This window comes from Epinephelus fuscoguttatus, linkage group LG7 (assembly GCF_011397635.1).
Source record: "Epinephelus fuscoguttatus linkage group LG7, E.fuscoguttatus.final_Chr_v1".
Lineage (NCBI taxonomy): Eukaryota > Metazoa > Chordata > Actinopteri > Perciformes > Serranidae > Epinephelus > Epinephelus fuscoguttatus.
In genome coordinates, this window is record NC_064758.1 from 37,828,980 (window position 1) to 37,845,849 (window position 16,870).

At 44.8% G+C, this 16,870-nt stretch overlaps 2 protein-coding genes across 4 annotated transcripts in view; one reads left to right on the forward strand and one right to left on the reverse strand.

Annotated features, from left to right (window-relative positions):
- The window catches only part of cd34 (CD34 molecule), a 286,734-nt gene that overhangs the window by 191,999 nt on the left and 77,865 nt on the right, over positions 1–16,870 (forward strand). The window lies entirely within an intron of this gene.
- The window catches only part of magi3a (membrane associated guanylate kinase, WW and PDZ domain containing 3a), a 199,109-nt gene that overhangs the window by 22,567 nt on the left and 159,672 nt on the right, over positions 1–16,870 (reverse strand). Inside the window, exons 7-10 of the mRNA XM_049580722.1 lie at positions 16,539–16,596; positions 11,719–11,825; positions 5,474–5,674; positions 765–1,391 (exon numbers count right to left, since the gene is read on the reverse strand). Of these exons, the coding sequence (XP_049436679.1) occupies positions 765–1,391; positions 5,474–5,674; positions 11,719–11,825; positions 16,539–16,596 (993 nt within the window). The remainder of the gene's footprint in view (positions 1–764; positions 1,392–5,473; positions 5,675–11,718; positions 11,826–16,538; positions 16,597–16,870) is intronic.

A 16,870-nucleotide genomic window follows, 5' to 3' on the forward strand; every position in this document is an offset into this window, starting at 1 on the left:
GAATGCACTGCATCAGATCTGACGAATAAATGCTCCCGTTTGTGGATGACGAAATGTGAGTTTCTCATCCGAAAACAATATGGCGACTGGCTGGTAACAAACGATTTTGTACTACAGTTAAAGAGTAAGCTAAAAATGTTCCTTAAAAAACATTTTAGAGCAAAAAACAGGCAACGCAACGGAATCTTGGTTCATATTTCATCAACACGGTGGCAGCTCGCCTTAAATCTGCGTCAATACTCTTTGTTTTCTAATGCATAAGTACAAGTTGTAGTTCAAGCAACAGCCCCAGAGCCAGATGAGTAGGGAGATCTGGGTGTTGGCAAGATAGAGAGAAACTTCACATAGTTCATTTACACATAGTGCCCACATTGTTATGATAAAAAAGTTGGCAGAACATCTGAACAGTATCCCTTTAAGAAGTTAATTTCAAACACTAGCAGGTGGGCTTGTCACCTCTGTTGTTTCACTCATTATTTCCTTTTGGGAAATGGAAAGTAAGAGACAGACAGGCTGCAGGTGACACAAAGCTGTGTGGGGATTTAAATGATTTCACAAGCGTGGGACTAAAAGCTCCAGACTATCTCTGGGCACTAACACCTGTTTGTTTTCTGAACAGTAACCTGAGCAGATTAATACAGACAGCAGCGAGTTAACAAAAGAGATGTCACAGCGTCAGCACTGTAACCCTGCCAGCTGCGACATACCTCTAAGGATTAAGGCTCTACCTGCGGCTGCAGTGTGACACATTTTTGCCAACTCACCTCCTCTCAGCACCAGCACGTTGACCTCGCTGCCCACAGGCAGGTCTTTGAGGATGTCCACCACCTGGGAGTGGCTCAACGTCTGGACATTCTGCCTGTTGATCTCCTTGATGACATCACCCTTCAACAGACCGCGGCACCACTGGGCGTCCAGGATCATCTTCACCTTTTGACCCAGGGGACAATCTGCGATGGCGAAGCCGAAACCTCCGGGACCTTTCACCAAGGGCACGCTCACCAGCTCCGGCTGCAACAGAGTGGGATCGGGGCCTTCTTGGTTGGGGATGTGAGGAACGTGGTGGTGGTGTTGGTGAGAATGGTGGTGATGGCGTCCTCCATTGATCATGGGCGGTACTGCAGCGGTCTGCCTGGGGAGGGTGCCTCCATCTGGGACTGTGTAGTGCGGGTCCTGTGGTATGGAGGTGGAGGGGGAAGGGGAAGTGTCCTTGGAGGTGGAGAGGCCTCCTGAGGCCTCCTCACTGCTGCTGGAGTCCTCAGGCAGCGGGTAGCCGCGGCACAGGACCATGTCCACGTACTGGTTGATGGGGATGGACTGGAACATCTGCACCACATCAGCGTGAGTCTTCCCCAGCACACACGCCCCGTTGATGTCCACGATCACATCACCTACAAGCAACAACGAACTGTTACACATTTTGTGGAATGATGGTGGGGACTGTGATCACAACATCACCACACTAAGGCTGCAACTAACAATAATTTTCATTGTCGATTAGTCGATAGTTGTTGTGAAGAAACCAGAAAATATTCACATTTAAGAACATGGAATCTTTCTTGAAAAATTAAACCAATTAATCGATTATCAAATTAGTTGACGATTAATTTAACAGTTGACACAGGTCATGAATTTCCTGGAAATAATATGAAGTAGAAAAACCTGGAAATGGTTTGGCATGAACAGAATGTTTTGGAAAAGTTTTGAATATAGATTGTGTTGGATATTGTTTAACACATGTTCATGATAATCCCAAAACTTTGCTAACTCTGTGCGAAATATGTTCCTTGTATCACTAATTCAAAATCAAGTGGTGCACTGCGTGACTGCTGAAACTGCCACAGTAGTTAGTAAGTTAGCACGCGCTAGCAGTTTGCTTATCGGAAAATGCCTGGGAAAGTTGAGTGTTTATAATGCATAGCTTTCAAATAACAAATATTATATCCTCCTGTGACCTGAGCTTTTGCTAAGTATGCATTTTTAATTTCTCCTAGCTATTTGGGATCAGTAGGATCTGATAAGTATAAAAAACTAAACATTGTCAGCAATAACAAAGTCCCAATGTCCTCAGCGAGACGATAATAAAGTGCCAATGTCTTCAGACGAGTACTTCCTGATTAACAGCGTCTTGTCTTGTTACTGTTGCTAAAATTGGTCAAATTTGTTGCCAAGACAAAAAGCATCAAGACAACCAAAAGGCTGCTCAACACGCTGCCAGCATCAGCACGTTTTACGCCTGTCGTAGCGAGGCCAGATATGGCCCGTGTATGTGTAGACATAAAGGCGCTCCATAACATATCTATGCTACATCTTTGCTATAATTCCTGTTTTATGGCGAGCACACATAATTAGAGCCCATTATCGCACCCTGAGATCACGCTACAGGCCTATATTTCAAACTACCTTTCTATGAATAGATTCATAGAAATCGGGTAAATTATTACGAAAAAGTTTTGAAAATTAATTGGTAAAGATGTGTGGGAACCCTGTTGACAGCTCATCGATAAATGCTTGCAGCTCTGCAGCACACCGAGGCATATTTAAAGATGTACAATACTAATGTGGCTGTTATCCCAGTAAATTAAATGATAATTATCTGGACTGCATACTGTAAGTGAAATCTCTGTTTCTCCTTCTCTGTCCGACCTTTGATAAAACTCAAGGATGTTAATGGGGACGGAGAGAAGGAGCGCGAGTATAAAATAGAACAAGATCACTGACATGCCGCTCTCCTCTTCCTCCTTTCATCTCCCTATAAGAGGGGGGTGACTCTCATCACCCCTGCCCCGGCTGAGATATCGGCCTGGATGGTCGGCTGAATTGCTGACTGGCCAGTTGGCTAAAAGCCCAGTGGAGGATTCAGCCCGCCTACACAATCAATACCCTCTCCTACAGTAGCAAACACAGCGCTCCATATCCCGATGTAGTGCCTGCTCAGAACCCACTCCACGTACCTCTAATGACTTATCTAACGACTCAGCATCCATAAAACAACACTGGTAATGTAGGTAAAAGATAAGAGTCTCAGAAACTTAAAACACTGGACTCATAGCATAAATAAACGCTCGAGGCACAGCAGTCAGAAAGTCTTAAATCCGGAAGAAGGTTACATGAAGTTTCAGTTCAGTGGGTGCAATGAAATTAATTACATTCATTTCTCTGGTTTAATCAATTATCCTCCTTCTCAAGGGAAATGAAACACTGAAAATAATTACTCTCCCTGTTCCACTTCCATGTTGATTCTCAGCAGCAGCGCCGGTGTCGCAGTAAGAGCATTCAGTACAATCAATATAAGCGTAATGTGAATCCTGAAGCACTTCACTAACAGTAACTCAAATTACGGCTGGAAGAATATCAAATTTTCGACACGATAAGATTATGTGGCCGACAGAGAGTCTGTAACCATAAGTTACAGGGAGCGGGTGTTCGTCCACGGAGTCCACCAACAGACAAACCAAACACTCTACATAGGGCCATTCATGTTTTCGCATCAGCCACCGTAGTCAGCAGCCCCTCCACAACGAGCAGTGTCAGAAAAACACTTTTTTTTTTTTTTTTTTTTTACACGAGAACCTGCTTTATTTAATGTTTTTACTGTTTTAAATCACTTGGTGTTTGTTTTGGAGAGGAACAGACCTCTGTGGATAATTCATCTCCTGGTAAAAACCTCCTGAACAGTGAATACTGAAGAAATTCTAATCAGGAGAAGTTTCAGCTGGTTGCAATTTGTAATCCTCACCACTAGATGCCACTAAATCCCCCTAAAATCTAACACTGCTTGTTCGATGGACAGTGAAAAGGCAACCAGATGGCACTGGGAGAACAGCAAAAAATGGAAATGATTTAAAGTTCTAGTGTGTGGGATGTGGTGGCATCTAGTGTTGAGGCTGCAGATTGCAACCAACTGAAACTTCAGACGAGACGAGACTAGATGAGATGGTGTATCATCTCTATGCAACAACTCTCTGTACTGCTGTTCTGATTTGCAGCTTTTCAGGTTTATTTAGTGGCTGAAAATAATTTGTAAATCCTTAAAATATGAATTAGAGTCGTGATAGTGAGATAGTGGCTACAGCTGCATTTGTAGTAGTGATGAAACGGTGAAAAACAGAAACGAGTATCAGATGGACTGTGTTCATAATAAATACGCCACAAAAATATAAATAACGAGCGCCAATTAATCAGTTAATGAAAATGTGTGTGTGAGCGGGGCATAAGCACATTAGCACATAAGCGAGCAGTAACAGCAACCCACTGTCCAACACTGGCACACCGTGAGGACAGAAACAGAGTGGGGACCGAGCACCTGCCGCAACACGCCATCTGCGGTCATTCTGACTTGACCAGCAGACTTCACTACAAGCCGACCGGCTATAGAAGCAGGTGACATGCTTTAAAACCAACTGCTGGCGATTTGATCAGCTGAGTTGCAGGTGACACCATCAGCCGGCTTGAGTCCAGCTCAGACCAGCCAGTTCACACCGCTGCAACTCTTCTCTGTAATGTTCTAAAACCGTTTCATCTCCTCGCAAATCATTGGTCTGAACTGGTAAACAGCTCATTCTGAGGTAACAAAAACAAAATAATTCTTAGTTTCAGGTGATTATACACTAAAGAAGACAGAGTCATGAATATTCTTCTCATTTTCTGCCAATAGATCCCTCTAAATCCTGCACACTGGACCTTTAATAGGTGCTGGATTATTTACACAAAATTTATTATTAACGTGATATCAATATTTCATTTTTAAATGTCACAGTTATCATAAATTCCAGGATACTGACACACCCATAATTCAAACTACAATCACCATGCAAGTGATATCAACATATACAATAAATGGGAGCCGCTGGGATGTGGGTGCTCCTACACTGAGTTTATAGAAAGCAGACTTGCAAAGCTACATGTAACACACATGTCTGTGTGTGCTACATGTGCACATGATGCAGATAAGCAGTCCACAGAAAGACGCCTGCTCTGCAGGCCTATTAAACCTGTGACATACGGCTGCGTATAAAATCTGTGTGTCACAGTAAACTGGACACGTGCTTTATTGACGGAAGTGTCCTTTTTTTAGAGCTGCTCCACTGAACACTGCAAACTATAAACTTTTGCCTCAGCTTGATCGAGCAATGTGACATTCACAGAGCCTGTTTGGTGTTTTTTCTCCTCTGTTTGTTTGTGTTTACTCTGGGTACATAAAACTGTATTATGTACAGTACGTAGGGCTGATGCCAAGCCGAGTGTCTCTGTGTGCATAGGCGTACATGCCATGCAAACATCACACACGTGAATGTGACTCTGGATTACGTTTTGTTTAGACAAGTAATAAAAGCCTATTTGTCTCCACGTAACTCTTCCTTCTAGCGTTTCCTCCTCGTGTGACTTTGCATTGCAGGCACGTCGGATGGCGTCGAACAGCTGACGCCGGAGTGCACTTTAATAAACAGTAGGCTCGTGGCGGGAACCCTACCTGAGGCGATCTTGTTGTCATGCGCAGCAGGCCCATCCGGAAGTACATTTTTGACCTGGAGGAACTCGTCTGGTCGGTCTCCTCCGATGATGGTGAACCCAAAACCCTGGGGGCTTTTTCTGAGTGCTGTCTGCAGCATGGAGCCCTGCAGCTGAGTCGGATCTCGCGTGAAGCCCCGCACTCCCCTGCCAGGCTCGTCTGCTGCGGGGATGACAGTGGAAAAAGAGGAGATTGACAAGAGGTAATGGAAAGGGAAATGAAGAAAAATATCTTTAATGGCCTAATTACTGTAATTACTCTATACTAAATTGCTTCTGCTGCTTCCGCCTCAACACACTGCACAGTTCCAGTCTGACAATAAATACTAGGATATAAAACTCAGCTTTTATAAATGAAGTCACAGCGGCATTGACTCTATAGATGAGCACAGTATCTTTAAAGTTCACAGGTTTTTTTCCGTGCTGTGGCTGTCTGCGTGGTATGTGAGCGTGCACGCGTGTGTGAAAAAGAGGCCTGGATATGAAGAGAAACTGAAAACACTTGCTCACAAATTGCCATCTGTCTCCATCATAACAACATTTGTGCGGTGACAACGTGTCTGACGGCATGTCGCTCACTGCTAGTAATTACACGAACGCTCTGAGAGAGTCGTAATTTAAGTGCAAACTCAAACAAATCACACACACACACACACAAGAAACTTGCGAGTCGACTGCTCCGTTTGCAAAGCCAGTAAACACTCAGTTATTGCAGGGTGTCTATATTCTGCCCCAGCCTCACCGCAAACAACCAATTCCTTTCACTGCGGGGATAAATCCGTCCTGAAATGCGCCTGACATTTTCCAGGTAAACTTTTCATTGCAAATTTCTTTTGTGGCGCCTGCAGGATGTGTAAATGGGGCAACTTTTTAGAAGACAGGAAAGGGATTATATTAGACGGTGTGTGTGCGTGCGTGCGCGTGTGTGTGTGAGAGAAAGAGAGTGAGATAAGAGCGATGAGACAGAGAGAGAAATAGAGTTAGCCTTGACAGAAAGAGGGAAATTCTAACTAAATCCTCGCCGCCCTTCCCCGTGGTGAGAGCCTATGAGATTGTGAGTTATGTGCTGTGTCCCTGCACGCTGGGCTTCTTCTCTGGCAGTTCCCACACTGATAGATGGTGGGACATCAATCTCATTAGGGAGGGTACAGATAGAAGCTCCCCCTCCTCCTCCTCCTCCCCCCTGCCTCCAACACCACTCTCAACGTGTCATGGGATTGTGATTTGCATAACTGCGTTGCAATTGGCGGATGAACGTGACCGCACTGAAGAAGCAAAAAAAAAGATTATGATTACCATGACACTCCTACATCAGAGCTATGTCAGAGACATTTGCTCAAGACTGTGTATGTGTATTAATGTTGTGCAATCACGTGTATGCAGATGCAATAACATGAAACTCCTCATGACGATTTAAAGGTCCAGTGTTCAGGATTTAAAGGGATACATTGGCAGAATTAGAATATAATAGGCTTGTCTTCTTTTGTGTATAATCACCTCAAAGATTTTCAGATGGGTTTAATGGTGAAAATGAGCTATATGGCTTGTGGAAATAAGGAACTGTCAGTCACAAAGGGGTTCAGCCTTTTAGACAGTTCCTCCAATCATCATGCATACACCGAGTGTCCTCTCCCACCTACCGCTCCATTAGGTCCCAGGGAAGCTGAGCCTCCCTGGAAGTGACGATTTTGTCGCATTTATCCAATGACCGTCTCGCTTTGCTGCATGAAAGAAACCTGCTCAGCGCTGTCTCATAGGAATGCTTGGAGGCTCCGCGTCCACCGTGCTGACACAAGAGTATGACAGGGAGGTCGCGTTTGAAAACTGGTGATAAACAGCTGACGTTTGAGCATCGTAGTCATGATGTGAAACGCATCCCAGCGCATGTTTAATGCAATGTAAATTCTTATTTTAATGTAAATTCAACAGTGCATATTTGACCATTTCTTCTATGAAGTGTTAGGGGAAGATCAGCCTCCCTTGTTGTCTCAGAGCAATCGCCCCTGCTGTAGATGTGGGAAAGCACTTAAGGTGCGGACACACCAAACCGACACTAAAGAACTTGCGGCAATGAAAGCCAACTGTTGCGTCGTCTACGTCGCCTCACGTCGCCTCACGTCGCCCTGTGTCAGTTGCATTTGAACACACTACACGGACTACATCCGACGGCCAAGTGGCACGTATGTTCTGCGCCTGCGTGAGAGAGAGCAGAGTGACAGAGTGGTACATCCTGTCAGCTGAGGGGTTTCCTATCTGTGCAGCCGAGCACCGCAGCACCTCCACGGACTATTACAGACGGTCCCGGTGTTTCCTCCATAGGCTCCACTTCACTCAGCTGCCCGATAAACCCGCTGCTTCTTCCCACATAAATCTGAATAACAAACCAGGGCTCGGTGCTCCAGTTGGATCCAAACGGAGAGCCAGGGCTAGCTCAGAGACTAGCGGCTGTGCGTCCCTCTGGTCATGCTGCGGCTAACGATCCACTAGCCTCACAGCTAGCTCCGGTTTATTATTCAGGTTAAAGTGGGAAGAAGCAGCAAATCTGTTGGGCAGCTGAGTGAAGTGGAGCCTGAGGAGGAAGCACCGGTTAGCCCCGGTTTCACTACAGGCAGATTCACTCGCTACAGGGGCGAGGAAATAAAACCATCTCTCTCACCGACAAGCTCCGGCGCCGATTCAACATGCTCAATCAGCCGAAAAGCCGGTGATGCCAAAGAGCCGATGGTGAGGGACACACCGCAAAAACTAGGCCGACAGATGCTCACCGACGGCCGACTTTGGTCGACGGCTGACTGCGGCTTGGTGTGTCAGGGCCTTAAGATGTAAAATCTCCGCTCACATTGGGCAGCTGGTGAACCTGAATCTGAGTGTTGGAGGGAGACTATCTTACTTGTTGTTAAACTTAACGGTGGCTTATTGCTGACATGAGACTGCCTGTATTAAGATGTTTTAATAGTGGTTTAATTTCACAACAGAGACAACAAATGTCGAGGGTCAGGGCAAACTGACAGAGAGGCCACTCCGATGATGCAGCAATGCGCTCATGTGCAGCAGAGAGCTGTGACTGGGAAGGGTTAGTGTGTGTACTTGTGCATCTTTTCAAGCTTCATGTCGAACCATTTTCTTTTAGTGTTTTGGATGATTGTTACAAGAGAGGACACAGAGTTAACGGCACCCGTTGCCTCCTTCCAAGCCTTTGATTTACCTGTCTCTGACACACCAACACTAACAGAAGAAAATAAAAATGTTTTTCACAACCCCACTTCACCTAAAATAACTTCAGTCTCAGTGGCGGACAAGTTATTTCTTTTTCTCCTTCTCCTTCTTTGTTTGCTCCATGCTCGCAGGTCGACAGACAAACAAAACACTCGACCAAACACTGGCTCTAAATAGGGAACTCATGTTTTCATGATTTCAGAAGTTTATATCTACATAAGGAGCAGGTCCTAGTCGACGGAATCCGCCATGTTTCTACAGTCGCCCAGAGTGGACAAACAGCAGTTAGCAGCCCCAGCATGACGAGCAGTGTCAGAAAAATCTGATCCATTTGTTTGGAGAGGAAGAGATATTTTGGCTTCGAATAAAAACCTCCTGAACACTAAAAGAAATCGAACTGAAGAAGTTTCAACTGGTTAAAATCCTCATCGCAAGATGCCACTAAATCTCACAGACTGCTCCTTTAAGGTGCGACCGTGTGTCTAATATGCATGTTTGATAGGATTTAGAACGTCGAGGCCTTCCATGTTCACACGCTACGCCAGCACTGTTTCTTACATGATCACCATGAAAGCAACGCTGACAGAGAAGTAAAGCTGGAGCGGGGGGGTGAGGTGGGGGGCTATACACCAAAGCCATGTTTACATGGTCTTGATTAAGCTGTGGGCCACAAAGGGACAGTCTGTGTTCTCGGGGGTGAAGTGATTATATGAAATGTCAGACAGGATTGTCAGCGCTGTAATTATGGCCGAGCATAGTGCTGCGCTTTGCTCCTGTGCTCTGCGGCATTGTCTGGGGGGGTCAGGCGAGCCAGCCTTGTCAAAACAGTGTTTAGATGCCACCTCACGTACGTCCACACACTTGCGCAAGACCACTACCCATTAATTCTCATTAACAAGGGTGGGAAGGTGCAGAGCGTGCACAGGGGAGGCAGTCAAAGCCGGAGGCGGTGGCACACAGAGGAAATATCAGCCGCAGACTGCAGAGAGGCTCAGCTGTGGGAGGTGGGGGTCTGCGTGCAGCAGTGAGGCAGACAGCTCTGTCCGAGGGGCGTCTGAAACACAGGGGCTAGTTTGAATGCTAATGTGATCATGCTTTGTGTGTAAGCACGCAGAAGAGTCTAATAATTCTTACTCGTGTTACAACAACGCAGGGCTGCCGCTTCTCGGAGCCTTACGTTGACTGAGAGGAGGGTGATTAGGCCAGCCGAGCGGCATCGTTCACCACAGGTGGTAAATGATGAACAGATGACCCAGCTGAAATGCAATTTATGATCATAAGTCACTCTCACCTCTTTCTCCTTCTCTGTCTCCTTCCCTTCCTCTGTTCTAAAGAGATCTTTGAACTGCGGTGAATGACTGGGGCAAAAGCACTTTCAAAGAGACCTCAGAGCTCTCCCTATTTCACAATCTACTTGTCAGAATGAATTCTGCCGCCCAGTGAAGCGCCGCTCCATTATTCAAATTGAATATCATTGCTTCAGAGGCTATGGGCTGTTTATCAGCAGCCTGTCAACTGTTAGAACATCTTTCAGACAGTCATCACAGCATGAAGTAGATGATAAAAGTGCTCAAGTGTTTGGATAACACATCTAATACCTTGTTATATAGGTTTTATTCTCCACTGAACAGAAAGCTAAAGCTATAAGGCCAAAACCTGTGTTTAAATAATGCTGTGTCTTTATACTGAACGTCTGCACCTGTGCTGCAGCGTATGGAGCAGCAGGAAGACGAGGATACACAGCCAAATGTAAAAGGTATTCAGCTAGAGCACCGTTTATGTTCATATATTTATGCTTATCCTGATGGGGGTCACAGGGGGGCTGGAGCCTATCCCAGCTGACATTGGGCGAGAGGCAGGGTACACCCTGGACAGGTCACCAGACTATCACAGGGCTGACACATAGAGACAGACAACCATTCACGCTCACATTCACACCTACGGACAATTTAGAGTCACCAATTAACCTGCATGTCTTTGGACTGTGGGAGGAAGCTGGAGTACCTGGAGAAAACCCACGCTGACACAGAGAGGAGAACATGCAAACTCCGCACAGAAGGGCTGCCCCACCCTGGGTTCATACCAGTAACCCTCTTGCTGTGAGGCGACAATGCTAACCACTGCACCACCATGCCACCCATTTATGTTATATTTGAAAATCATTAAGCATTCAGAGTCCAAATGTGACATTAAATCAGCAAAGAAACTAGTAACACTGAAGCACACCAAGTCTGTCTTTCGGGGCGTCGGTGGCTTACTTAATAGAGCAGGCGCCCCATGGGTTCGATTCCAACCTGTGGCCCTTTGCTGCATGTCATCCCCTCTCTCTCCCCCCCCTTCACTCTGAGCTTTCTTATCAATTAAAGGCAAAAATGCCCTAAAAATATCTTTAAAAAGTCTGTATCTTTGATCTGAATTTGTTGGACGTTACAATATAAATACAACCCCACACTGTGTCAATCATGATTACACACACATACACGTATCGCCCGGCCCTATATCAGGTGTTCAGGTTTCCTGGTCAGAACATTTTGTTCAGATGGTTTCAAGTCTGTTTTTCTGCTAGTGAAAATTAGCATTAGCATGATCACATTATAACCAGACTGTAAAAACACTGTGCTAACAAGCTAGCAGCTAGCATTAGGGTAAGTTCCACCCTCTCGTCCAAATATGGTCACTTTTTGTTGCTTCTGGCTCAAAAAATCCAAGATGGCAGCAGCCAAAACGCCAAATTGAGCTTCAAAGGGGACTCCACAAACCAAATGGCGACATCTAGTGTCTATATTCATTATTTTAAAACCACAATACCAATGTCTATAATTACATGTGTTCATTATGCCAGCATTTAATCCTTGCATCTTAAATCACATTGGCATGTCTCAATGTGGTTTTGATTTTCAAAATAAATCAAATTGAATTTTCTGAGTTAATGTTTTGTCCCTACGACTCTCTCCCCATTACCACTTGTGTACATACTGTGGTTGCAGTTACCTGAGGGTGTGGCTACAGGTGGCAGCCCTACAGTAGGCGTGTCGACGCTCAGTTTCCTCTTCGCCTCCTGCACTGGATTCTCAAACTGGGTCTTCTGGTTGATGTGGCTGCACAAGAGAGATAACAACATTAGATGATAAAGAGCTCAACACAATCCTGTTTTTGTTGGCATTCTGTTCATCATTTTATTCTTCGGCTGACAACACCCAGTCTGACTGCCCACTAATGTTCCTGCTTCTCTGTCTGTCTGCTGTCGTACCTTTTGACCTCACAGAGCTCAGCTTGTCCACACTCTTGATACAGTCATGCAAACCTGTGATTTGACTATGAGTGCTGGGTGTGACGTAACCTATGCTGGGCAGACAGCGTGTTGTACAGGCTGCTCTAATACAACCACAGACACAAACCTGTGTGTGCCAGAAGTGCAACACGTACAGATGGACTGAGAGCACGTCTAAACCTCAGAAATATAAAAACTGCCTGGACATTCTCAGTGGATTCAAAGAGAATTGGATAGAGAGGATCAGTAGCAATCTTTGCCGTGATAGTCTACATCGCCATGATGGGATCAGCATCTGCTCGATGCATTGTAATCCCAGGATCAAAAGATTAAATAAACTGTAGATGGATGTAAACGGATATGTGCCTCCTTTTCCATATCACACGGCCAGAGATGTCTGCTCTGAAAAAACTCCACTTTGGGGAATTTACGCCAAACTCAATCTAAAAACAATTAATGACTCGCAGGTCACACCTGTGTGCCGAAACAATTTCTGCTACCCGGAGAAATGTCCCTCCACGGTTAGATGGTAATGGAGAGAAGTAGCTCATCTGCCTAATGAGCTTGAACAGTTGTAAATCCCGGTCATGACAGCACCTTGGGAAGGCAGAAAGCATCGATGCTGCACAGTGAATCAGCCACATGCTGAGGCGCTGATGGTATATGTGTATGTGTATGTGTGTGTGTGTGTGTGTGTGTGTGTGTGTGTTCAACAAATAGTGCTCTTGCTGCGTATGACTCATGCACAGAGATACCCTCCCCATTAAGTGTGGAGAGATAAACATTCCCCTCTCTTTCATTCCCACTCTTTCATTTCCTCTCTGGCTCACTTTCTCGCCCCTTGATTGCCACACCTCATGTTTTGTTTGGCTGTTGAGGAAATAATGGCACTTTGTGTCACGTTGTCGCATTCGCTCGTTCATTCACAACAAAATTTGCCAGACAAAGAGACGGAGACGGGGGGAGAGGCAGCCTTTCAATGACCCTCTTGCATAAACAGGAGCTCTGAGTCCCCCCCCTGCCTGCAGGTCTCTCCCTCTTTGACCACAGTAATGGGACTAAAATGGAACATTGTGCTCTTGTTTACACTCTTGATCAGAACGGAATCTCGGCCCTTGTTTCACTCTCAGGGACCCTGAACCTTCATTGTCTGTTTTCTTCGCTGTCTTCTCTCGTTCACGCACACAAAGCTGTAACCCAGCAGTGTTATCTCTGCTGACATAATTGCTTTCTGCAGGACTGTGGGAAACTACCTCACGGACAAAAGCATAATATGCCACTATCACATATTCCACAGGTCCCCTGAGATGAACTCATTTAATGCCTCTATACCTCTGGAACAGGCATGTCACAATACCAGAAATTTAGTACTACTTAAATGGACTTGAATATGCACATCTTTATTAAAACATTTAAATTAAATTTTGATTTTAATACGATGATCTGTTTCGAATGCAACGTACTAGTCTACGAAAGTTCATGAGATTTTGTGGGTGATTAAACATATATTAATATATGTCTATGGTGCACCCTTGCATTTTGTAATTGACTATATCAGAATGTTGTTCCTAATAAGAGGCAAACTCTAGCTAAAAAAATTAATTAATTTAATTCAATTTAGAAAATCTTCCTGGGGAACCTATTTGTCACCGTTGGCATGCAGGAATTATAAGAGTGTGACACATTTAAACCCCTGATTGGCAGCCAGTGTGAGGGATCACATCAATTAAAAGGAGAGAGAGCCATGAGTGGGACGACGGATCGCTTCATTGTACAGAGCAAATTACAACGAAGCACCAGTGAAGACGACCTACCACCGAAAGAAAAGAGAAAAGAAAAACTGTCAGTAGACAGTATCATGAAAGCTACCTGTCTTATTTCTTGTTATTTTTATTGTCTTATGTCGTGACAAGAGTGATAAGAGGCCACTGTGCACAGATGTAGAAACAGGTGTGCCTTGAGATTTTGTGATTTGAGCACAAGAAGGTTAAAAAACCACGGATCTATAGTAAATTAACGTATTTCTCCTCCATTGTTGTTGTGATTGGACAGCTGGGTAAGCCGTGACAGTGACGAGCCAAAGTTACCCACAGTTGGACATTTATCAACACGACGTCAAACATGGACAGATTTGTTTGCTTTCACTGCCAGCTCTGCAAAGTGTAAGCTCCAGAATCTCTGTGCGGCTCCACACAGATTTTGTTTTTATTATTTTTGGTCAAAAAAGGCTCTGGTCTAGAGGTTATTTTTGCTACTCTTCAGTTTACTGCACACCACCTGCGTTTGGTGGGAGCTAGCGGAGCTGCTTATTCAGTGATTACCGCTATCAATGCTATACAGACAGTGCTGCTGTAGAAACATTGTGTCCACCCTCTGGTCTCCCCTAAGGTCGCCCCAGTGAGTAAGTGGCTTAATTGTGAACCACAAAGTCCCTTAAGTATTATTAAGGAGCTCTGTTAAGCTCTGTTAGCACTAGAGATGCACCGATACCACTCTTTCCTTCCCGATACCGATTCCGATCCGATACCAGCGCGTAAAATAAAAATGGATGGGATATGAATTGTTGTATGTCTCAACTCCTAAAACTCTATGTAAAATATTAAATACATAATAGAATGAATGCCATAAAACTTTTTTTTTAATATTATCACGACACAGATTAAGACACAGGTTAAAGTGCAGCCACACAATCTGTTAAAAAAGACATTTTAAAGGCTACAGTAGAACGCTTTTTAAACTCTGCTCTGTTTCCGTTTCATTTGCCTGTAGCGTGCGTATACGTAATGACGTAAGGCATTATGTGGTATCGGATTGGTCATAGGCTGTACTCGCTGATACCCGATACCGCATTTTAGGCAGTATCGGAGGCATTTTCGATACTAGTATCGGTACAACTCTAGTTAGCACTGTTAACAGTGTCAGCACAGCTAGCAGTGCTAACAAAGCTGACAACAGCCATGTTTCCATCAGCCTGTTTAGATGCGCATCTAGAAGTATTGCATCGGAAAATTATGACGGAAACGCCAAAATTCGAATTAAAATCCCCTGATTCACACAAACTAAAATACGCTTGCTTTAGCCGGGTTTTGGTTGATTTGAAAAAATGTAGATTCGCAAAACGGGGGATGGAAACATTTATGTTCAAATTAAGTCTGACGTAGCGCACCTTTCTCCATGGTGATATCCACACTCCGGGTCGGAAAGGCGGTAATGCATTTACAAGCTGGTTGCCAACCGCCAGAAAACATAGAAAGAAGAAGAATGCGAGAGTTGTTTTGCTTCCAGTTCTGCGGTTTTCACCAAAGTCCGTACATTTAATGGAAACACACAGGATTCGTATTTCTTTTAATGCGCATTTCCCAATGATTCAAATCACTTTTGGATGGAAACATGGCTAATGCTAAGGAGGTTTTTCAGCTCACAATTAAGCCACTTACTCACTGAGGTGATCAGGGGAAGACTGAAGGGTGTGGACAATGTTTCCGCAGCAACCAGCAGTGACTGAAATAAGATGGCACTGCTAACAGCTAGCTAACGTTAGCTCTCATTAGTACGCAGTGCAGAGAAGCCAAGGCTAATGTTAGCTAACAAGTGGAGACCAGAGGGTGGGCAGTGTGCCCACTATGTTTACTCATGTTAACATGGCAATAAAATAAAAGGTAACACATTAACACCACTAAACATAAAAATTTCACCACCACTAAATCGATACTACTTTGAAATGTGGCACTAAGGCTGACTGAGTCAATGAAGCGCCGGACTAAGAAAAAAGGCCTCTTGTCATTGTGTCATTATGTCATTTTGTGATTTTCCTAAAAAAATAAACAGTTACCCTTTAATGGGTGTCTGGCTATTCATTAATTCATTCATTTTCTATTACTTCTTATCCTGGAGCCTATCCCAGCTGACATTGAGCGAGAGGCGGGGTACACTCTGGACAGGTCACCAGACTATCACATAGTCTGGAACATGCAAACTCCACACAGAGGGGCTCCCCCACCCCCAGTTTGAACAAAAAACCCTCTTGCTGTGAGGCGACAATGTTAACCACAGCACAACCATGCAGCCCAGGTGTCAAGCTATGGAAAGCTTAATTAATTGAAACAGACGGCCCCTACTTTTAGGCGTATATGCTGCCCAGTCAGGCCCAGAAGTGTTGCATTCCTGGTACCGACAGTACTGGAGGAAAAGGAGTACCACCACGTGTTTGGAATTTTGGCAACCTACAAAAGTATCAGTATTCGTGACATCCCTACTCTGAAAATCAGCAATACGGCTTTAAGTTGCAGGAGATGTGAATATAATAACACAGAACCCATTGAAAATAGTGCAGTCAGTTAAATCAAGCATGCAGACACAACTCCAGAGGAAGCACACAGGTGTACAGTAGATTGAAACCCTTGGATGAACATTTCGACTGTCACTTCAACAGAGGCAGAAAGAGACTGGATATGAGCAGTAAGCCATATCCTCCACATCCACCACAATTCACAGCTGCATCCCACTGGGTCCCTTCATGCACAGGGAGAAATTTACTCACTCCACGTAGTAGGTGCCATACTGTGGGTCCTCAATCTTCTCCCAGCCGTAGGGCAGCTCTGAACGGGGAACAAACGGGAAGAAAGCAGACGCAAATCACTTTAGATACTGCTGAGGCACCACATGGACTACTGGACACACACAATGAGACGTGGTGCTTTGACTGGCAGCTTCACAGCATCCTTACCTCCACCTGGAGAACAGAGGGACTGCTTTTATTTGTCACTATGTGTTTAGGGCTTAATACACACTGTGGAGGAAGCAGGGAAGAGAAGGAGGAAATGCTGAGTTGTTATACAGCCTCCCTGGAAAATAATAGCCTTTTCTCTCCAG